At 43.1% G+C, this 24,576-nt stretch overlaps 1 protein-coding gene across 1 annotated transcript in view; it reads right to left on the reverse strand.

The window, feature by feature from the left end:
* Nucleotides 1-4,088: 4,088 nt before the first annotated feature.
* The window catches only part of LOC147903472 (ubiquitin-activating enzyme E1 2-like), a 40,312-nt gene continuing 19,824 nt past the window's right edge, over nucleotides 4,089-24,576 (reverse strand). The window contains exons 5-8 of the mRNA XM_087399210.1: nucleotides 23,698-24,492; nucleotides 6,030-6,898; nucleotides 4,987-5,419; nucleotides 4,089-4,894 (exon numbers count right to left, since the gene is read on the reverse strand). Coding sequence (XP_087255336.1) covers nucleotides 4,295-4,894; nucleotides 4,987-5,419; nucleotides 6,030-6,898; nucleotides 23,698-24,492 — 2,697 coding nt within the window. The 3' untranslated portion in view covers nucleotides 4,089-4,294. The remainder of the gene's footprint in view (nucleotides 4,895-4,986; nucleotides 5,420-6,029; nucleotides 6,899-23,697; nucleotides 24,493-24,576) is intronic.

Here is a 24,576-nt window from a genome sequence, read left to right on the forward strand (position 1 = left end):
CACAAACTATTGAGAGCAACACGTCCAAATTCACGAAGCAGTTGCTGCCACCGGCACGCCAACAACTCTCCACAACTTCATCTGCAACAGCCCATTCAAATGAGCCTCCTCCGAAGGGTGCAACAGAGTTTGATCTCCAAAGGGAGCTTGACACACATGCAAAGCCCAACGTTGGCACACATTTCACGTACCATGTCATGCCCAATCACGTGTACCATGAACAACTGCGTTAGTTAAACAAAGAACAACGCATGTTCTAGAAGATATTCTCTTGAGAAAAAGGTTAGATGATCAATTCGTTCTTTCGTTGTTCCTCTTCCGCAATGCAGGTACCGAGAAAACGTTCACGTTGCTTCTATTGGTCCAAGCACTTCTAAGGCACTATTCCCATGGTGCGACAACCGACACAACATTGCCAAGGGTGCTGCTACTAGCATACACAGGAAAAGCAGCATACAATATAGGGGGCACAACTATACACTCCGCATTGCACCTGCCTTTGTTGCTGAGCACATACAAAAGCTTCAGTAGACCTTCTACAAACCTTGTCCCAAGCATACAAAGAAGTGAAGCTCATCGTGATTGACGAAAAATCTTTGGTTGGAATCAACACATTCATAGCATGCGACATGCGAATGTGGGAGATCAAGCACAACCATGCACAACCATTTGGTGGTATTGATGTCATATTTTGTGGCGACCTTGGCCAAGCCAGCCCTACAAAAGACGCATGGGTTTTCTCTAGCAAAGGGGCAACGCTAGCACTTTCACCATCTGTATGGCAAGACAATGTGATGTACTATGAGCTAGGCGAACCAATGCCGCAGGCAAATCCTGTCTTCTTGCAAATTCTTAATCGAATCAGGATAGGACAACAAACTGAAAATGACATCGCACACTTGAATGCCCTCTGCCATAGACAACTTGTAGCAAGAGAAACAACACCTCATCTCTTCTACACAAACGCGCAAAGGATAAGCACAACCAGATAGTTTTTGAAGCACTCAAGACAACAACTTTCACAATCAAGGCAACAGACACAAGGCATTGTACATGCAGCAAAACAATACGAATTCCACTAGACGTGAGGCTGATGGGAGGGTTGCACTCAGAACTCAACCTGAAATAAGAAAGCATTGTAGAGATTTGCTCAGGCAATCTGGACATAGCTGACGGCGACGCAGATGGTATTTTCAAAACAGCTACCTTGGCCAACAAAACACCGGTGCTATGGGTCCAGTTCTCGAGCACAGGCACCGGCGACCACACACGAGCTTCACACCTCACACTATACTGGCATTGACAAGCAATGGACAACGATCATGCAAATATTAAGAGAATTCTAGGTGGGGAAAAATCACCTCAACACCATCTGCAGAAAGCAATTCCCAATCCAACCGATAGCTGCACGAACAATCCACCATGCACAAGGGCTGTCAATGGACGCCCTCGCACTCGATCCAACAAATGTGAAAGCGCACGGGCTCGAATACACAGCTCTCTCAAGAATTCATGAGCTAGCATTGCTGCACTTGCTCTGCCCTTTGGAGACAAAGCACATCAAGCTAGACTTCGCTGTGCTAGCCGAGATCGAGCGGCTCAAAACAACTAGGTCATGGAAAACCACCCAAAGATATTTCACTCAAGAAGCCCCTAAAGAGTATTCACTGTAGTCACACAACACTAGATCATTCAATGCACATTGTGAAGACATTATGGCCTGCCAGAGCATGCGTAATTCATCAATTCTATGCTTTTAGGAGCTCCACACAAACACCAATGAATACATTGACATACTCGAATTTAACCACTCGTGGATCACTAGGTCTTGGCATCGCAACATACTACAAACAACACATGGCACTTCAATATCAAGAGTCAACATCAGAGAATGGCGCGGAATGTCTTCTCACTATCCTACGTGCACCGTGCCAATCAAACATAGCCATTATCAACGTCTACAAACACCCACGAACTCCCAGAGCCTCCTTGCTAAATGCCCTCAAGAAGATGCTTCGTTGAAAAAATACGAACACTCCAACGCTTACCGTCGGCGACTTCAATATATGCTTTCGCAAACAAGGTTCCTCCCTGGCTCGACTAAGAGCATTCATGCAAATTCACAACATGACACAATTGATCAACGACCTAACAACAATCAATGGCTCAACCATAGACCACATCTGGGTAGATGAGAACCGAATCAGCTGCTTCAACCAAGGGACAAATTACGTGTAATGGTCCGACCACTCTATCATCTACACGACAATAAGGACGACGACCTTGGGTGAGGCCAGTTGAATATAATTCATCTTGTTCATCTAGTGTTTGTGGTGTGGGAAAAGGAGAACCTTAATGGGTGGGGGAATCGATGAAGGTGCCAGGGGAGCTCCTCTTGCTAGAACCAAGGGTAGCCACCAAGATTTGACCTCAGAAAGACAAGCACAAACAGTGCACTGCCAAAAAAGGGGAAAAATGCGAGGGAAAGGAGGACCCAGAAAACTGACTGGAAGGACCAAGCACAACAAGAGTGCCAAATGACTTGACAAGAAACAGCTAGGCTGTGGGTAGTTCGGGGCTGAAAGGACTACTCTCCAAATAGTCATAGCAGCTGCAAAAACTCCGACGGCGTTCGTGAAGTTTCTTGAGCCCTCTAGAACCAAGAGAGAGCTGAGACGAAGCTTCAATGGGAGTTTTCTCAAAGAAATTACCAAAGAGAGCTCCAAGCAGCCAATGCTGGCCTCCAAAGTGCTATCCAGGGCCAGCGACTAGACCTCGGGCCAAGAGAAGAACAGAGAAACAGCCGCGAGCAGGCCCAAGCCAAACTCTGCTCCCACCTACATGAACTCCAAAAGGCCGAATGCGTGAGCTGCTGCTCCCCTCTCTAACTTCAAAATACCGTTCGGGGGCTGCAACCAATAGCCGTGCTCACCAAGAGGGCAAACACGCCAGACGCAAACTAGCTCTAAGCTCTCCAGGTAGGCGTCAACTCCTATGAACTACAGGTCGGCCTCCAGCTATCAAAGGCAGGACAAAAATTGAACGACTAATGGGTGGGATGAGCAAGAGAAGAGGCGAGGAGAAGTAAGGAAGGGGCAGGAGGGAAAGGTAGTGCGACGAGCAGGAAGAAGCTAGCTTACTCGAGGGTGGTGTTAACAATTGATGCTCATGGTTTTACTTCAAGTACAATGACTCCATGGCCTTACCTGGGTGTGTGGGCTCCAAGCTATTTGGAGTGTCTAAAAGAAGCCGTTGTTTGACACGGATGTTGGTTTGCATTCAATGTTCTGGTGGGTTTGAATCAGTTCTTGATGGACATGGCCATATTGTTGCAAGGTAGAGATTAAGGGTTTGTTAACAGAGATTAATCTTTACCTTTAATGGTGTGGTTAGTTTTACTACGTAGCAATACCCTTCTTAAAAAAATATATAGATTTTACACAAAAAGCATTAATAAATGCTAGTTCTCAAAGCAAGAGTCCAAGAAGACGATGAAAGGAGACTCTATCCATATAATATACGCTTTTCAAGGTTTAAGCTCAATTTATTTTCAAAGGCAAAGGCTCAATAAATAACTAAATTCCTAATCTAGTCATTGCATCATTTCTTCACCCTCCCTCACATAGAATCTCTACCATTATCTTCTTCCATTTCGCACTAATCAAGAAGAATTAAAGCTTCAGCCTATCACTATTAAGTAGTGATTCTAGCAAACCAAAATGCTATCCACACCAAAGTCTGCTATTTGCTATAAAGGTTGTTGACAAATTATGACCTGAAGCAAACATTTTGTAGCACGAATTCCAAGACACAGCTACAAGCTGATAAATTGACCATTCAACTCTGAAGGAAGCTAGCGGCTCAACAAGGTTCTAAAAACCATAACCATCCCCAAGCCTGAGATTCAAGATCACGACAAGAGAAAGTTCAAGGCCTTAAGCAAAGCATAGACATGATGCACCTTGGAGTAGTTCTCTCCCTCCTATTTTCTCTCCTTTCATTTATGCTTGTTACAATGCCACCACTGTCAATTTTATATTGTTTCTACTTTTAATTGAACATGATTTTTAAGTCCCGTGGCTCATTCAGATTGTATAAGATATAAAATTTTCACATTACTAGTGTCAATGCCTTGTGACACTGCTACCACTTTCAATTTCATACCGTTCCCACCTTAAACCTAAATAGACAAACACGCTTTGTTGAACGTGATGTTTAAGTCCTGAAAAGTAATCGCTCATTAAGATAGACAAATCTAAAAATCACATCACATTATATTGATGTCAATATATGTCTAGATTTTGTCAAAGTAAATAGATACCAGAGGCACATCTACATCATTGCCACCATCATCTTCACAAGCAACCACTATATCAAAGTGATGGCGGGTTGGCGGAATCTCCAATTTTGCAACCTCTTTGGCTAGTTCGACAACTTTTCTATCCAACCTCTCTTTATGCTTCGGAAAAATACTATTGTACAGTAAGCTCTGCCCACATGATATGCTATATGCTGTCAGTCCCTTTTCTTGGAACCACTGCAGTAATTCACGGAGTGTCAAGTTTTGCTCTATGCGCCACCGGTCCCATACGGACCAGCTCAATCCTCTATGCTTAAATATCTTTGGTGGAACAGGCTCCGCCATGGAAAAAAGAGGCAAGGCTAGGTTGGCAAAGGTGTTGCGATACTTCTCAATCTTGTGTCCGAGGAGAACCTTGTAAAGTTCTAAGCACACAAGGCCAGTTGCCATCGAGGTGGTTGTTGCAATGGCCGGAATGATACGTCCAGCAATCAACTTTGCTTTAAGCTTGTCAACCTCTGCTATACCATAATTTCTAGCCCGCATATTGGCAAGGCCAGCAATCAGATCCATGTGATGGTTTGTGTCGTCATCCTGCCATTAAGCAGACAAAAATGCTTAGTTTGAGAACAACATAGCCTTTGCATTGCTTTCTTCCCTAAAAGAAATTACCAAAAACTACATGCCTTCTCAAACTGTATAGGAGTCATTCGGAACCCTGGAGGCAAAGTGCAGGCCCCCTCCTCCAATCTTTTAATCGACTGAGCTATAGCCAGAGAGTCGTCAGATGCTGGGGTGCTTAGACTTGTAGCGTTCTCATCAGTTGCAATCTTCACTCCTTGCTTTGGTTGGAACTGAGGCAGCTCGATTTTATCTACTGCCTCTGCTAGCTTCTTGGCATTAAAAGCCCAATCAGGGATTGAAATGCCATATGTCTGTGCCCTCAGCAAAGAAGCTGCAGCTATAAAAGAGAGACACGAAGGATCCTGAGAGTTGAAAACAAGAGGCTTAGGAAATCTCTTTGGAGCTGACCAAAACAGTGCACCAGTGCTTGTTGTGGCATCCTCTGGGAATGTGTAAATCAACTGCTTCACTCTGTTTACAAAATAGTCTTCAAACCTGATACAAAATGTATTGGTTAAGGACAAGTTCATCTCCCATTCAGCCCATGAGCTACATACACAGAATCAGATTTCTTGTTCAGACTGACTTATTTGCCTATGTTCACAGCATGACAAGCCTCTTATCAATTATGTTGAAACTAGAAGTAGCGAATTCAAATAAAAGGCAACCCTTATTGTTACATGTGCAAGAGACACCCCCACGTCATCCCAGAAATTCATTTATTAAGTAAAACCCTTGGAATCGAAAGGCAGCTTGAAAGGTCGCTTTTGATAGCCAGAGGAATGTGTGTGTGTGTGTGTGTACATGTTTGATTTCTTTAGTAGTAGCTGTTCTGCTTTGGGACAGCTATGACTATACATTTTTCTTTATGAAATGGTTCTACAAAAAAAAAATTGTCTACATGTGCGAAATCCGGCCGTCGAGGATAGATCCCAAACACCCAGAAAAGCTTGCCAAAAGAAGCCTGAGGAAATCTCAATCGCAAACTCTGCCGAAGGATGCCCAAGTAGCACGCACGCACGCGCGCGCGCGCACACACACATAGAGAGAGAGAGAGAGAGAGAGAGAGAGCCAACATCACACACATAGGAGCTAAAAACCGTACCTTTTCCGAGCCCATAATAAGCAATCATCAAAAGTAACACATCTTTCTGTGACTAAGCACTCAATGACTCTGTCAAGCAATTCACGAGCCTGAGCATCTCCTGCTGCCTTCATCGATGCCTTGTATTCTTCTGGCTTAGAAAGAAATGTGTTTGCCTCAGAAGGAGTCTTCTCAAATAGACCCTCAAATTCTGATCGTGCCCAAGTAAGACAGTGATCAATGTTATGAGGGAATGAATGTAGAGTGCACATTGGAGCCTCCTTCTCAGGAGGATCACGAGAGGCCCCATAATTTTCAGTCAGATGAGGGATAACCATCTGAGTATTGCACTTGGTCCCTAATGTGCCAGACTCTAATAGAGGCTTCTGGAAGTATGCACACCGAGAATCCACATACAGTCTTGCGTTGACATTGTCCAATGCATTAATTACAACATCTATACTTTCCCAAAATGCATCATCAAAGACACTTTCGGTTTCTGGGCTAACCCTATTCTGCAGAGCTTGAACTCTCAGGCTTGGATTGATAGCTAAGGCTGCAGAAGCAGCCACAGTAGATTTGGCCTGCCCAATATTCCAATCACGAAACAAGAACTGCCTGCTTAAATTGCTCTTTTCAATGACATCATCATCTGTAATTATCAACTTGCCCTTGCCTCCACAGGCTACCCCCATCAAAGCCAAGTTCTTCAGAAATTCACAACCAAGTGCACCAGCACCTACAATGAACACCTTTGTATCGTGCAGTTTCTGCTGTAGTTGATGCCCAATCACAGAAACCTGTGCATCATACCTGTTCTTTGACGTTATAACATCATCTCCTTGAAGTGGCTGAGCTGGAAGAGACTCCAATGAATCGAAGTAAAAAAACTGTGTAAACGTACACCATGAACAATCATACCAAAATAAGATACAGTTGCCAACATAGACTAGCCAGGTTTCCATTAAAAAGAACCAATAGACTAATATGTATTAAAGCACAACAAAACAATGTTTTTAAAGTCCATCAAAGAGGCTGCAATGTCAGGCAAAGTCGTCCTCTCTGAGATGAGGAATGTGTATCAAACAGCTCTTATTTACAAAAACAGTTATCTCCAAACTACCATGACATCCCTTAACATATACAAAGATGCCCTGAATTCTTATTATGCTTGAGATCCCACTCCATTCTTTTCTTACACCCCTCCCTCGCAAACTCCCTTACTTTACTCTCCCTCCCATGGATGCCTTTCACGAGTGTTTTCATTACTTTCCTTGCTATATGTATTATTTTAAGCGCTATCTGTGCGCACGAGCACACGTATGCATCCACCTACATGCACCCCATACCAAACCCACACCCACACCCACCCCATCCCCATCCCCATCCCCAACACACACCCCCACGCTCACACACATCCACCCACACCCACACCCACACACCCCACCTTCACACCCACCGACATGAGATGCACTTTTCTTTTTGTTTGGGTGAAATCTATTTGTCATTATATTACAATAAACAGTCCCAAAGAAAGGGACAGCCAGTTTTACAAGCATTAGAAGATATCATTATATGAATATAAGGCATGATAATCTAGATCTCGCACATGTAGACAATCATAAAATGATTGCCGTAAAGGTATTTAGCAAGAGAGGAATCCCCAATGACCCAATGGTTGCGGTCTTTCCATAGGGTCGATGGTCCCCAATAACAAAGAAGATCATATCCCTGCCTGACCGGGTGAAAACCAAACAACCAGTAAATTGACTGATACCATCCTTACTCTTTTATTAGCATGAAGGCTGCGCCCACTGCAATGTAAGAGTCATCAACAAAGACATGAAAGTCGAATGTCCAATCTAGTGCCTATAGAATTGAAGCTATCGCCAACATCTTCTTCAGCAATCTGAAAGCTCAATCCCGTTCTTCCATCCAGAGATACAATGTGCCTTTTTTAGTGAGCCTTGTAAGTGGCTGGCATATGTAGCAGAGATACCTTACAAACCTATTGTGCCATTTCACTTGGCCTAGAAAATCCATTAGCTCTTTGATGTTCTTTGGTGCCTTCGCATCCTGTATTGCTCCACTTTCCGAGGTCAATGCCAGTTTTACAAGCATTAGAAGGTATCATTATATGAATAGAAGGCATGATAATCTAGATCTCGCACATGTAGACAATCATAAAATGATTGCCGTAAAGGTATTTAGCAAGAGAGGAATCCCCAATGACCCAATGGTTGCGGTCTTTCCATAGGGTCCATGGTCCCCAATAACAAAGAAGATCATATCCCTGCCTGACCGGGTGAAAACCAAACAACCACTAAATTGACTGATACCATCCTTACTCTTTTATTAGCATGAAGGCTGCGCCCACTGCAATGTAAGAGTCATCAACAAAGACATGAAAGTCGAATGTCCAATCTAGTGCCTATAGAATTGAAGCTATCGCCAACATCTTCTTCAGCAATCTGAAAGCTCAATCCCGTTCTTCCATCCAGAGATACAATGTGCCTTTTTTAAGTGAGCCTTGTAAGTGGCTGGCATATGTAGCAGAGATACCTTACAAACCTATTACATTTCACTTGGCCTAGAAAATCCATTAGCTCTTTGATGTTCTTTGGTGCCTTCGCATCCTGTATTGCTCCACTTTCCGAGGTCAATAACAGTCCGGCCATAAACATCCAATATTGTATCATAGAAAGGCAACGGAAATAGATTTGTTATAATGGCTCCATTCAGCTTCCACTAATCCACGCCGATCTGAAGCTTTCTGTTTTTCTTTGGAACTACCACAATGTGTGACAACCAACTCACCTTCTCAAGTGAGTACATGAATCTGAGTTTCAAGCTTGGCAAGACCAAGGTTATGATTTTCAACACCTCACGTTCGGTACTTCATCAACATAGCTTCACTTATTCTCCAGCTTCACCTATTTGGCAAAGTTTGGTTTCATTCTGTAACGTTGTTGTACCACTGGAACTGCATCCTTCTTGAGATTAATCTAGTGCACGCACACACTCGGATCAACTTCCTTCATATCAGTGTAGGGTGTTCTTCCGTACCAAAATTCAGCTCCTCAAGGTCATTTTCCTTGGCCTATGAGAGAGTCTGCATGAGTCCCTCATAAGCGGCTTCTGCCTTTTTAATTACATCTTCGTTCCACTAATTATAGTCATTTTCTTGCTCCATATCCGTTTGTAATTCCAAAATATGTACAATTTCCCCGGTTTTTTTCTGTTCTCCAATTTCCTTCTCCTCTTTGGTTCGCCATCTTCACCTGAAACAGCATTGGATCCAAACCGGACAGACCCAATCATTCATATGGGAATTGCAGCAAGATGTTTACTCCTCAGCCCCCATCTAAAAGTGCCCCGGTTAATTCCTGACCGTCTTCTGGTTCTGCCTGATAGACTGCCAATTCTTTGATAGACGTCTAATCATCCTCTACCCAAAGTTTCTTTGCTAATTGGTGTGCCGCAAGTAGCGGATTTGTTTATTAGACATATATTTCGTTTGAATGGATTACCCAAATCCATAGTGTCAGACAGGGATGTCAAATTTACCAGTCATTTTTGGACTGCGGTGTTTGAGACACTAAGGACTGAGTTGGGAATGAGTAGTGGGGATCATCCAGAAACGGATGGTCAGACGGAAAGAATCAACCAAATTTTAGAGGATATGCTTAGAGCATATGTGTCATTGAGGCAACATACATGGGACAAGTGGTTACCATTGTTAGAATTTGCCTACAATGATAGAAAACATTCCTCTACAGGGTTCAGTCCTTGGAACCCTAAGCATATATACGTATACATGTATACATCTCTCTCTCTCTCTCTCTCTCTCTCTCTCTCTCTCTCTCTCTCACACACACACACACACACATAGTGTGGATATACTATGTATACGTATACGTGTGTGTGTGTGTGTGTGTGTGTGGCCAATACCGTGTGTGTGTGAGAGAGAGCGTGAGCGGAGAACAGATCGCCAGAGCCCCGTTCAGCTTCCCCCGTCTGACCGTACACCTGTACGGCTGCCGTACAGGTGCCGTACGTCAGTACGGTACTTCCCCGTGTTTCTGCCTACGCATCCTGCGTGAATTCGCTCCAGCCCTCGTGTGTGTGCGTCGATATCTGCATCTATAGGCTTCGTTTCGTTTCAGTTCCATTTTCCATCAGCATCTCGTCTCTCACCCGTAACCCTACACCAATCCTCTTCCGTACGTCTGTACGGCCACCGTACGACGTCCGTACATTCCGTACCTTTCCGTACAAGTCCAGCTTTCGTATACTTTTGGGGCTTTCAACCGGAGTTTTCCCTACCTGGTTTTTCAGCCAACTCCTACCTATCCTTTTGCTCTTTCCTTACCAGTTCTACACTTCCTCTTCTCTCTTGCGGGCTTCTTCTGATCTTTCTTTGGGACTGGCTTTTTTGGCTTTTACCACCCTTATACAGGTACTTCATCCTCGAGCTCCTTTTCCTACCGAGTCATGGCAGAGTATTCATATGAAAAAACATTTCAAAAGGAGCGTTCGGCTCCCTGCAAGAAACAAAAGCAGGTTGAGGGTCAACATGACCCGATGCATGACACGATTGAGGCTCAACTAGTATATGATGTAATGCATGAAGGATTTGCAGATACGAGAAAAGAGTGGAAAGACTCGGTTCCTTCAGTTGGCCTCATGGTTGAGGTCGATGAAATTGTGGATCCAGTCAGAGAGTATGCCAAGAATGCAGTCATATTATTTTTTCCAGGCCGGATGCCACCTGCTGCAGAAATAGGCAACTGGCTGACACGCACATTGGCTGGCTCTTTTGTTCGTAAAGTACATTATGCAGCCAGGGGCTTTTTCGAGGTTATCATGGTGGATGAGATCAACAAACAAATGCTTTTGGAACATTCACCTCTCTTTTTTCGGTAGCAAATGGTGCATGTCTTGCCGTGGTCTCCCACAAGGGACTTTCAGGCTTTAATCCGACACAGATGCCCAGTCTGGGTTGAAGTTGTTGATTTTCCCCAATGCATGGTCTCACTTTTGCCTAAAATTGCAGCCTCTTTAGGTAAAGTGGTCTGCCCACCACGGCCAAATGGTAATTCAAACAGATTTTGCATTCTCTGGGATACTGATAATCCCACACCGGACTCTTACTCAGTCACGGTGAATAATGTGAACATGGGGAGTGCATTTTATAAACTCAAATGGGGTTTATTTGCAGGGGCCTGTTTTGAATGCAAAAAGTTTGGACACATGGCTTCATAGTGTCCACTGAACCAACATAAAATGCATCATGTTACCTTGCCAGTCCACATGCCCATTAAAGATGCTCCTACTCCAGTTGCCAACAAAAATAAAAGCAGTAAACAGCATTCTGGGAGTCAGGATAAAGGCAAAGATTCAGTAGCTACCAATGCGAATCTTACTTCACATTCACCTCCTGCTTTTCAATCCTTGCCCAAAGGAAAGCAACCTTCAACTGATGGCTAGCAGAGCCCAAGAAAGGTTATTTCTGCTCGAAGAATTCCACCCCCCCGCACTTGGAATGGTGCCTCTTCTAGCGGAAACACCCCAAAGATCAATACAGGAATTGGAATTACATGGGCTGCAGTAACAGCCAGCAGAACACTCTTCCCTGAAGAAGAGGTTGCTGCTTTGCTGTCCACTTCTCAGGCGACTACTTCTTCTCAGGGGCGAGGCCTCGACCCTGAGATAGAGATGCAAGGCTGACCTCATACATTTTGCTGCTGTACATAGTTGTTACATTACTATAAATATCTGTATATATGACTGCTCACATCACCTCTTTTACACTCAATGTCCAGGGCATATGTGACAGTAGGAAATGGAAATCTGTGTGGCTGTACATCAACAGATTTCAGCCTCACATAGTGGCATTACAAGAGCACAACCAGCATATTTATGCAGGCAAGACAGGACACTACTGCGGGTATGACATTTTCTATGCTGGGGAGCACTCTTTCTCAGGGGTTGTCCTTCTGATCAAACATGAGCATCAACCAGTCATTGCATTAAATGACAACAAAGGCAGATGGCTTGTTCTCCAATGCATTATAAGAGGAGAGGTGTTTGAATTTGCTTCAGTTTATGCACCTCAGTCATCTCGAGACAGAACTGTAATTTGGGATGCTATGCAACAATACCCGTGGAGATCTCATGCCTACATATGTGGGGATTTCAATAATGCTCCACAACAGGGAGACAATACTTCCAGCCACGATCATATGTTATCTCCTGAAAGGCATGCCTGGTCTCAACTACTTTTGCATTTGGATCTAGTTGTCCTCTGGAAGGAATTGCAGCCTCTGTCACCAAGCTACACTTTTCAACATAATGCTCTTTCCGCTTATAAGGCACGACTGGATCGTTGGTATAGTGTTGCTCCACAACAAAATGGGGATTTCGCATGCAAAATGTGGATTGACTATGCCTTTGTGCATTCAGACCATGCACCACTATGGCTGCGGTTATCTTTTCATAAGATGCCAGATGATAGATTGCCACAAAGGCGACATCTAATCATCAACAACAGTTATTTGCAACATGCTGAATTCAAGGCAATGGTTACTGAAGCAGCTCATTGTCTTTCATCTAACAGCCATCTTCATGTTGATGATGCCTGGGCTTCTTTTATTTCTAAAATACAAATGGTGATTAGAGCTTATGGCAAGTCTTACATGAAGACTCCGAGGGAAACCATTGCTCAGGCCAAGTCTACTTGTCAAGACCTCACTGAACTCAGTCATCATCGTTCGTTGTCCATGCATGAGCAAACCACATTATGTCAGGCCAGACATTGTCTTAAACTAAATGATCACAGGAAACTGGCAAAATGGGAGACTAGAGCAAGACAAAGAGCCTTCACAGATAAAGGTTGCTCTTCCAAAGAATTTTTCAAGAGTTTGCATCAGAGGAGAATCCAAACAGAAATTTGCAGAGTGCTAATGCCTGATGGATCATGGACTACTTCATGGTCACAGCTTGCCTCTGTTTGTGTGCATCACTTCTCTCAGCAATTTGGCTCTGTAGCTCCTCCCTCGCAACAGGTTTTCCTTGCACGAAATTTACTGTTGCAAAATGTTTCTCCAATCATTTCCCCTACTCAAGCTTTGGAATTGGAGGAACCCTTTACTGAGAGGGAACTGTCAGATGCCATCAAATCATGTGGCAGATGGAAATCCCCTGGATGGGATGGCTTAACAGTCGAGTTTTTTCTCGCATACTGGCCTATTTTGAAGCATCCATTACTATCTATGGTGAATGCTGCATGGCAACATCAGAAAATGCCAGACACATAAAAGAGAGGTCTTGTTAAACTCCTTCCTAAAAAACAAATTTGTGAGTCTTTGGCAGACTGAAGACCTATCACTCTTATGCCCGTAATTTACAAAGTCACTACCAAAATGATTGTTGCTCGGCTAAAGGGATTTTTACATGATGGGTTGCATCCTGCGCAATATGGCTTTGTCCCGCGTAGGCATATCACCGATAACATTGCTAATGCCTACATTGGAATTGAATATGCCAATACACACAGCAGGATGTTTTGTTATTGCAAGTTGATATTGCCAAAGCTTTTGATACAGTTCAGTGGGATTTTATTTCATTGACTATGCAGGCTTTGGGTTTTGGCACAAAAATGCAGCAACTCATTAATTGGCTATATCAAGATAGTGAAGCTGCCTGCATACTTTCAGGAGATATTTCTCCATCCTGGACTCTTGCTTGTTCTATCAGACAAGGATGTCCACTGAGTGCTTTACTTTTTGCCATAGCCACTCATCCACTGCTTCAATATCTGGATCACCTCTTGGACACTGACCAGCTGCACGGTTTGGAGATCCTTAGCAGTCGCAGCATGATTGCTCAAGCATATGCTGATGATTCATTCTTTACTCCAAAAAATAATCGGGCTGATCTGTCCATGATCATGCATGCTCTTTCTACATATGGATTGGCTGCTGGCCTTCGGGTAAATTTTCAAAAATCAAAATTGTTGCCTTTACATGCACAGGACTGGCACAACCTTTTGTGGCCTGGGGAAATTGTCCCTGCTTCTCAATTCATTCGACATCTTGGTTATCCTTTAGGCTGGGGACTCACCCGTTCACAACAAACTGATTGGGTGCTAGTAAAGTTGAGGGCAAAACTTGAATATTGGAAGCTTGCAACTTGGCCATTACATGTTTGTCTGCGAATTACACAATCCATTTTAATAGCATACATACAATTTTATCTGCCTCTTAGTATGTTCACTAAGGCAGATTTGGTTTCATTTATGTCAGCTATCATGGAAATTTTCTGGCGTTCAAAACATGGCAAGAAAAGTCTCAGATTACTCTCCATGCATCGTCTCTGTTCTCCAAAGATGCACGGGGGTCTGAACATTCTAAATATTCAAATGCATTTACTTGCTCACAGGGGGAAAATGATGATGCAATTTCTACAAGGAGATCAGCCTTGGGCTTTTATGATTCGCTCTCTCTTATTACATCTTCATACATCTGCTTTTGGGAATTGGCAGCCTACTCAGTGGGAATTTTTATTTGGCTCTATCCAAGGCAAGATCAGAGGATGCCCTTTTGTCTCTTCTCTGCTTCTTGATTGGAAACACATTCTTTCCCACTTGGAATGGAAAGGCAGGGACTCTCTCTCGGGCAACTCTTTGAGGGAGGAGAATCTCTTTTGGTCTAAAGTATTCCACCCACCTTTGGCCATACAAGAACCCCGACGTTCATATTTTCTCTCCTTCAAAGGCATTTCATCTGTGGCAGATGTACTTCAAGATGATGGCACAATTCTATCTTTTTCTTTGGCTGCTCGCAAATATGGCTTGGGAGCTCATTATCGTCCTTTATGGCATAAAATTTCAGCAATGCTCCAACCGTACTTGCCGGTACCTCATTTAGAAATTCAGCATCGGCTCGAGGATTGGATTTTACGCTCTCCTTCCTCATATGTCCGTCCTTTGAAGCTTTCACATATCACAGTGTCATCATTGTATAGAGTGTTATTACCTCCACCTTGGATTTCCAACAGAGCAAATACTGTTTGGCATATGGATCGTCCAATGAAGTGGTGAAGGTCCTTTGGCATTACAAAGTCCCTCTTCGACAACAGCTTTTCCTATGGCGAGTTCTCCTTGGCATTTTTCCATCTGGACAGTTACTCGCACACAGACATATTGCTTCAACTGTTTGTCACAGATGCTCGCACTCTACTGAATCAGTGATCCACATCTTTTGGTCCTGTCCAAATACTTCTGATCTCATTGCTCTCATCAGACAGAGACTTCGACAGCGATTTCCTACTGTTACCTTTGGCAGATTTTTCTGGTTGTTTGGATTTCATCCCCAGAGACAGGGTTTTGATTTATTTTTCGTATGGGTGCGATATTGGACCCTATGGACTTTATGGATGGATAGAAATCATAGAGTCTTTGGTGATCCACTATTTTCATCCTTCCTTGTTTTCAAACGATCTCTGCAACAATCATTCTACGATTGTTTTCAGACTCGTTTGATTGATCAAAATGTGTATATAGCCTATACTGAGATCTTTTCTTGAGTAGCAGCTACTTCGCTTTTGAAGCAGCTATGAATGTAATTATTCTATAGAAATAAAGATTTCTTCTCACAAAAAAGTGTGTGGCCAATACCTCCCCTTCAGCTTCAAGATCGCCTACGCGACTAGGTGCTTGTTTCGGACTTCACTGCTTGGCGTCCTCTTCCTTTGACTTCTCTGACGGTTGCCAGTAAATATAGGGTTCTCTTGCCTCTCCTTGGAGTACAGCTCGGGCAAACGATGTGTGGTCTATGAGGCATAATGCAAGGTGGTGGAGGGGTAGACTGCGTCAACTCTGGAATTGCAAACTCCCTCTTCGCCAACAGGTTTTTCTTTGGCGAATACTTGTTTCCTTCTGGCATACTCTGGCTCGACTGCATATTGGGCTAGCTACGTGTCATCGATGCTTAGCTACTCAGGAATCGGTGGCTCATGTATTTTGGCATTGCCAGGATTCGCTTGCAGGCTCGCTTTTCAGCAATAGCTATCTTTAGCAGGCTATTTTGAATATTTGGATTACACCCTGATCGGCAGGGATATGATCTTTTTTTCCCCTGGGTTCAATATTGGGCCTTATGGACTCTTTGGAAGGACCGAAACCATTGGGTTTTTGGTGATCCTTTTCTAAACAAGTTCTTCTTTTTCCGACCGTCCCTGTAGTCCTTTTCTGATTGACTGCATGCCGGCCAATTGGATTGTCTTAGTACCAGGCATATATGCAAGATTTTTAAAGCTGTAATTGCTCTCCTTCTTGGAGACAACTTCTTTTAATATCATTATCGGGATTTTACCACACAAAAAAAATGTGTGTGTGTGTGATCGCATAGAGAATTCATTGGGAAAGAAGCCTTGAATGTTTTTGAATCAATGAAACCATTTTAGTGAAATGTTTCGATGTGACTGTGACTAGCAAAAGATTGTGGGAGGCGAAAGCTTGTATCTGAACTGGATAATCGTGTGCCGTAATATGATGGATCATCTACTAAGAGAGAAGATTGTCTACAAAACGCATCTGTAGCAGGCTCTCTAGATTAGATTGTTCCTTGCAGACCAAAGATCATTGTTTGCAAGTATTTGGGTGTCTATGACTACAAGGGTTACTAGATATATTATATGAAATATATTTGTATATGTTGTTATCTGTATGCAGGCTATCTTGATAATATTAGAAGTAACATGTTGCTATATCAACTATAATACCAGGACCCCAGTATAGGGGGAAACCAAGAGGTCTTGACAGTGCGTACACAATAAAGGCTAAGACCTAGGGGTATTCTTGTAGGCCATCTTCTCCCAGTTCTAGTGATGCCCTATGGGCCTTGGTATGTGCCTTGTAGGCATAGGTATAGGCCCTTAGTTTATTTTGTGCCTTTTATGCCACATAGGACACTTAGTCCTATGTGACACCTAGGACACTTAGTCCTAGGGTCTAGGTACAAGTACTACGTACTTCTTTTTCATAACACTAGTTGATGTGACGGCTGCTATTCTCAAGACTCTTTGTACCTTGCACTCTCTCTTTCGTTTAACGATCCTACAGTGGTATCACTCGTCTCTTGCTCCTGGATTTGCACCAGCTCCCCTCATCCTACATGCTCCTTCATCCGTACAGTCCGTGGACGACCGTACAAACAGCCTGCACACTAGACACCTACAGAACATTCTGTACCTGTTCCGTACTGCTCAGTACTGCATTTCGTACCTGTGCCGCCGTACAACCACGTGGAAACGTACCTGCACTGCCCTACAGCTGTGTGAAGATTTGTCGTACAAAGTTGGAGACTACTTGTGATTCTGTACACCAGGCTACCGTACAACAGAAGTATTGTGCCGTACATCTTCCGTACAGCCCGTACAGAAGGTTTTGTTACTCCTCCGTACTTGTGTTCCGTATGTTGTACTTCTTCCGTCGTGCTCCATTGCGCCGTACTTCCGTACAATCGTACGTTGTACATGTTCCGTACAAGATACCCGCTCCTGATATTCCGTACAACTTGTACCTACTCCAGGTATTCTGTACAGTTTCACACATGCGAAATTGTTGTCAGAATCCGTACTTGTTTTGGCATTGGCTGTGAATCAGGACATTGGCAATTTTGGGGCTTTCAGTTCTTTTCGCCTTCTTTGGTTGCAAATTATTGTAAGAACATTGGGGCTTTGGGATTTGGTCTGCAATCTCTTGTTTGATTGCAGTACATTGGGTCAGATTGCAGGACATTGAGTCACTTTTGCAGGACATTGAGTCAGATTATCATACATTGGGTCACTTTAGCAAAAAATCTCAGCAAAATTTGGGGCTTTTCTGCATTTGCCCTCTTTTTGGCCTATTTGCCCTCATTAAATTTGGGGCTTTTGCCAGATTTGCTGTTTTTTGCAGTGAACATTGCCTGACACAATCACATTTGGGTCAAATCTGCATTTGCCCTTTGATTTGGGTTGGAAATTTGCAGAACATTTATTTGCAAATGTTTGCTGTCTTTTTTGGACAGCCAGCTCTTTGCAGTGATAGCCTTGAGACTTTTGGATTTTCAGGTCTTTTTCAGGGTATCCCATTTGCAATGGCTGGGAACAATCATGATCTATTTGGCATTCTTCGTGAAGATGATAAGTTGGATGGCACCAACTATCCGATGTTGTCTTATCTCAGGAAACATATTCTTGTTGCAAGGCATTTCTGGAATATTGTTTCTGGGGTTGATCTGAGGCCAGTCAATGCTACAGTGGTTGCATCTACTGCTGGTCCCTCTGCAGAGGGTACTCTTCCTGATGCCTTTTTTTCTAGCACCTCTACTAATGCTCCCCCAACTCAGGAACAATCAAGATGGGATGCAAGAGATACAAATGCACATTCATGTATTGCTTTATCATGCAAGAGAATCATTATTCCACACATCCGGTCTTGCAGAACAGCAAAGGATGCTTGGGACAAATTGGCTTCTCTTTATCAGATTCGCAATGAGGCACGTGTTGCATTTTTAAGAAGACAATTGCAAAAGTCAGTGTGAATGAAGGTGATTCCATGGATGCATATCTGACAAAGGTGAAGGACCTCATGGAACAACTTGCCAATATTGATGAGGTGGTGCCAAATTCTCAGCTTGTCAATACCACATTGAATGGATTGCCAGATTCATATCAAGGGTTTGCTACAACCCTTCGGTTAGTGGCCATGGGTAATCCAGACCACCACTATTTTGATCAGGTATTACTTTGCTTTTGCAGGAAAAGCAAAGTCGTGCTAATAGACAAGCCATTATTCCTGATCATGCATTTGCTTCACAGCAGACAGTAAGAGGCAAGGCTTCCAAGCCTATGGGCAAGCCTAAGTGTGCACATAGCAGTGGCAATTCCTCCAATGCATCTAAAAATACAGCAGATAAGTCAAAGAAGAAAAGATGCAACTATTGTCGCAAGCCTGTACATGACATTTCAGAATGCAAGAAGCGCATTGCTTCGGAGAAAAAGAAAGCAGAATTGACAGTTAATGCCTCACATGCAATTGAATCCCACGAGCCAGCAGATGCTTCACATGCACATGCTCTCCAGGATGATTGGGCATGGGCTGTCCATTGTTCATTTGATCCCTCCAAAGTTGATGCACTCTTTACTGCTAATGATGCTCAGTCTTGGTATTTTGATAGTGGTGCTTCCAAGCACGTCACATCATGGAGACAGTTGTTTCATTCCTTAGCTGATGCACCTCAAGGAAGAACTGTCACATGTGCTAATAATGCTTTCTATGCTGTAAAAGGAATTGGAGATGTGCAGCTCACATCCATTTCAAGCCATCCTGTCACTTTGACAAATGTTATTTTTGTGCCTGGAATTGAAGTCAACTTGATTTCAATTTCAGCAATTGCCACTTCAGGTTTCAGAGTGATTTTTGATGGATACAGATGCCTAGTATATGATCTTCGTGATGACAATGCCATAGTTCTCACTCGCACTTTGCAAAAGGGACTTTATCACCTTGATCATCACTCAGCTGCACTTTCTATTGAAGCATTTGCTATTTCAGATTCACAACTTGCTGAAACTCATCTTTGGCATGAGAGAATGGGTCATCTCAATTATAGAGCTCTTGCCAAGCTACATTCACAGTAGATGGCAAATGATGTGCCTCAAACTCACACAGTTTCCAAACATGTGCGTGAGGGTTGTCTCTTGGGTAAGATGCATCGATTTCCTTTTCAAAAGAATTGTCCAAAACTCTCACAAAGGAAATTGCAGCTAGTACACAGTGATGTCTATGGCCCAATGAAAACAACTTCCATTGGAGGGTACAAATATTTCATGACTCTCATTGATGACTTCACAAGATATTGCTGGGTATATGCTTTAAAAGCTAAATCTGAAGTGTTCTCATGCTTTCAGAGGCGGCTGAATATGGTTGAGAATGAATCAGGATGCAAGCTTGTCACCCATGTCAAAGGAGTTTGATGCTTTTTTTTCTTCACGGGGCATTGTCCATTCATGCACTACTCCTTACACTCCTCAGCATAATCCTGTTCTTGAAAGGAAAAACGGGTCCACTATGGAGATGGCCAGATGCATGCTTAAGACCAAGTCCTTGCCCAATAAATTTTGGCTTGATGCAGTAATGTGTGCGAATTATGTGCTAAATAGATCACCTACAAGGGCATTAAAGACTGTTACAATACATATTTTTCATAATATGTAAGACCCAAGGGGAGAGGGAGGTCTTTTGGATGAGGAGGCCTTCACTTTCACACATGAGAGTTTTTGGGTCTCTTACATATGTTCATGTACCATCTCAACTGAGACATAAGCTTGATGATAAGGCAATCAAATGCATATTTATTGATTACAGCCAGGAGAGCAGAGGGTATAGGTTATACCAACCAAATACTGGGAAGATTATTGTCAGTAGAGATGTCATTTTTGCTGAACATTCGGCTTCTCCTCTTGTGGACTGCAAAGTTAAACCAGAAGTTGACATGTTTGATGCCTTTGAATCTTGGTTACCTCTGCCACCCTCAAAAGAGGACTTTGACCAGCAACATGAGCCTCCTGCAGGCCCTCCAACAAGCAATGATCAGCCAGTATCCCATGCTGATTTGCAGGTTTCTCTTCCAGCACAAAATGATCCCACTATTCATGATGCAGTGATTGAAGAAAGAGCTGTCAATAGACAGCAAAAGCAAGTTCCCAGATGGCTTCTTGATACATTGAGGGACAGCAAACAAGATCAGCCTTTTGCTGCCCGGACAAGGTCAGGGAATAGACAGATGCATGGTCACTTTCTTGAGTTTGCACTCCTTGCTACAGCTTGCAATGAAGAGCCTCTGTGCCATAAAGATGTTTTTGACAGCAAAGAGTGGATGGATGCAATGAGAGCTGAGTTACAATCCATTGCCAAAAATGACACATGGGAATTAGTAGATCTCCCTCCCGGCAAGCATGCCATTGGTACCCGGTGGGTCTACAAATTAAAAAGGAAATCTGATGGCAGTATAGATCGACACAAAGCCCATCTTGTTGCAAAAGGGTATGCCCAACAACAAGGCATTGATTTTGAGGAGACATTTGCTCCCACATCCAGGATTACTACCATTAGATGTGTCATTGCCATTGCAGCCCATCACCATTGGCAAGTGCACCAGCTTGACATCAAGACTGCCTTTCTTCATGAGGATCAGCAAGAAGAAGTCTATGTCACACAACCTCTTGGCTTTGAGGTTGTTAATTCTGAAAACAAGGTATGCTCTTTAACCACTACAATAGAGTGTGTTTGGCTTCGACAGTTCCTTACAGATCTTGGTATTCGCCAGACATCCTGCACTATGGTCTACACTGACAGCCAAAGTGCCTTGGCCATTGCACGTAACCCAGTGTTTCATGCGCGTACCAAGCACATTGAAGTTCATTATCATTATGTTCGAGAGCGGTTGTCAGCAGGAGACATAGAGTTGTCCTATCTTTCCACAGAGGACAACATAGCAGATCTGTTTACAAAGGCACTTCCTCGTCCCAAGTTCGAAGTCTTCCGCCAGGCCTTACACCTGGTTCCCTTTGTTACGTTATCTGACATATCCTTGTACATTCATAGGTGGTTATATCCTTTTGGATGAACATGTGCCACCATGATCAGAAAATACCAGGTATTCTGAGACGTTTCCAGAATACTTCAGCCCATACCATGGAGGGGGGTTTGTAGGCCATCTTCTCCCAGTTCTAGTGATGCTATGGGCCCTGGTATGTGCCTTGTAGGCATAGGTATAGGCACTTAGTTTATTTTGTGCCTTTTATGCCACATAGGACACTTAGTCCTATGTGACACCTAGGACACTTAGTCCTAGGGTCTTTATGCCACATAGGACACTTAGTCCTATGTGACACCTAGGACACTTAGTCCTAGGGTCTAGGTACAAGTACTATGTTCTTCTTTTTCATAACACTAGTTGACATGACGGCTGCTATCCTCAAGACTCTTTGTACCTTGCACTCTCTCTTTCGTTTAACGATCCCACAATTCCGATGTCTAGGCACTAAGTTGAACTTCACGTAGGCGAGCGCGTGCACACACACACACTTGAATCCTAAGCACTAGCCTAACAGCTGGCCTGTCGACACACTAAGCACCACCTTAAGACTAAGATATTTCAAGGTGTATATAAAGATTTCATAAGTGTGGAAGTAGTTTACTTTGCAGACAACGAGGCCTTCATTCCCTGATCACGAATGATGCACATTGCATAAGCAAGTAGTGTATCACTACTCATTTAGACAAATTCAAACCTAACTGCACATGCAGAACTTTCTGATGAGACTAATTGCAACCACCAATAAACTGTCCTCCAATCGATTAAAGAGACTACAATTGGACCTCACCAAAACTCATGCAAACTTCCAACCTACCAAAAGGGATGATGACAAATTGAGCGAGGTCTATTCCTAGTCATCAACGAGAAGGAAACATGACATATAGGCAATTTATAACTATCTACTTCGACTTAAACCACATCGCATGACCATAAGATAATCAAATACAAACGCACAGAACAAAGTAATTGACAGTATACACAACAAGCATAGAGGGCTGAAGACGGCGGCTCAGCCCTCTTACCTCCAAGAGCAAGGTATCTATTGGTAAACAATATGAAGGCGGGCATTTCTGAGAGAGGACAATGTCTCTAGATCCTGGCATGAATCGTTTTTACCTTTCACATAAAACATATGCACTGCTTCCGACAATGAGACCAACATAGAAGCCTCTCCATTTAGTTTGGCCTTCAGAAAACTACTTCAGAGATGAATAGTTGAAACAAGAATAAGTTGATAACATGCTAGCTTTACTCATAAAGCTGCCTTTCAATAAACGAGCAACCACGAAACCTTGTTATCACTTTGAAAACCTTGCATACCATGAATGAACCTCTTGCGATCTTGCTATCCTTAAAACAACCACTTAAATTCTTTCTGAGATTTTAATTAGAGCAGAACTAAACTTCATGGAAAGTGTTATTATTGTGCTTAAGTTTCTTAGATAGCTTCAAAAAACAAAGCAAAAATATGATTGTAGACCATTACTGCTGTAGAGTTCTAAAGAGAATAGACAATTACTGCTGAAAAGTCCTATAGAGGATGGATGGCCTCGAAATACTCTGAAGAGTTCTAAAAAGAAAAAATATGATTCTAGATGATTACTGTTGAAGAGTTCTACAGAGGATTTATGGGCTCGAAATATTTAGGCCTTGAATCGTCTTAGATGAACATTCAAGTAAACAGTTGTATGAAGGTGACAATGGCAAAGCAAGAGCTTGGAAGGTGAAAGGGAGCAAGTGTGTGTAATGAAAGGCTTGAGCAAATGTAGCAAGCAAGCAGAATGGCAGTAGAAGATAAGTACTATAGCACGGGCTAGCTGGTCTTGCAATGGAGTCTCCAGACCTATATGTGTGTCTTATGTTGTTTTTTGGTTGGAAGACTCAATATATTAGATAAATTATAGGAGCAAGCTGGCTGGGGAGCAACGACCAGGGAGCTGGAAGGGCAGACCCCACAGGGGAGGGTAAAGTCCACGGGATCAGATGGAGTAAGTGGTCAGAGAGAGAGAGAGAGAGAGAGGAGTAAAAGGAAGACTCACCTGAAATAATGGATGAAACTTGCCAGAACAGGCCTTCACTATTTCTTGTCCAACAATCCCTCCAAACATGGCTGCCATTGGATTAAGAACAGCCTGGGAGCCACTGGAAAAATGTCTAAGAACATCTTCATCAACAGTTTCTAGCTTAGAATCCCCAGCTACCATATTTATCTGTTTTGCCAATTCTATGAGATTGATTGCATCTTCATCACTAGCAGGAGCAGGAAAACGACCGAATTTACCACAGAACTGATCAAGAGCCTGGAAAGCCAGATGTAACAACGGGGGTCGATCAATCTTGGCAAAATCACTGAGAATGAATTCACCAGGACTTTGAAGAGCTTCATGCAAGGATTTAAACTTTAATAACTTGGGCTGCTTCACTTGAGTGACTATCCCTCCCTTCTGATATGCTCCCAATGAAGAGGTATCTTCTTCAAGAAGAAAGGAGTATGGTCTACAATTCTTTATTCGCCTTGGTCTTCCATCATTAAGCTCCGTCATTCCATGAATTTCAATAAAAACAACCATATCACCATCTTGGAATTCCAGTTTTTCATCATCCACACATGACACCATGGCAGGATTGTCATTGCTGATGGATGCAATAATACCTGTGTGAGGTTCTTCTCCATCAACATCAACCACAATAAACTCTGGCCCAAAGTCACAAAACACACTACCAAAGAGCCCATGTATATCTGCCTTGATAAAAGCAACTGGTGGCTTATGATTGCGACAGATTTCATCATATTTGAGAGCTTCTTCAAGGCTAACATTCATGAAGACAACGGCCTGGGACCAAAAATGAATGCTAAATAAGTCTGGATCTACAGTGTTACGTTGACTTTTAACTTAACACCATAACAGTTGAAACTG

Source organism: Dipteris shenzhenensis, chromosome 3, assembly GCF_047967505.1.
Source record: "Dipteris shenzhenensis isolate YYH24624 ecotype China chromosome 3, Dip_SZ_1.0, whole genome shotgun sequence".
NCBI classification, from domain to species: Eukaryota; Viridiplantae; Streptophyta; class Polypodiopsida; order Gleicheniales; family Dipteridaceae; genus Dipteris; species Dipteris shenzhenensis.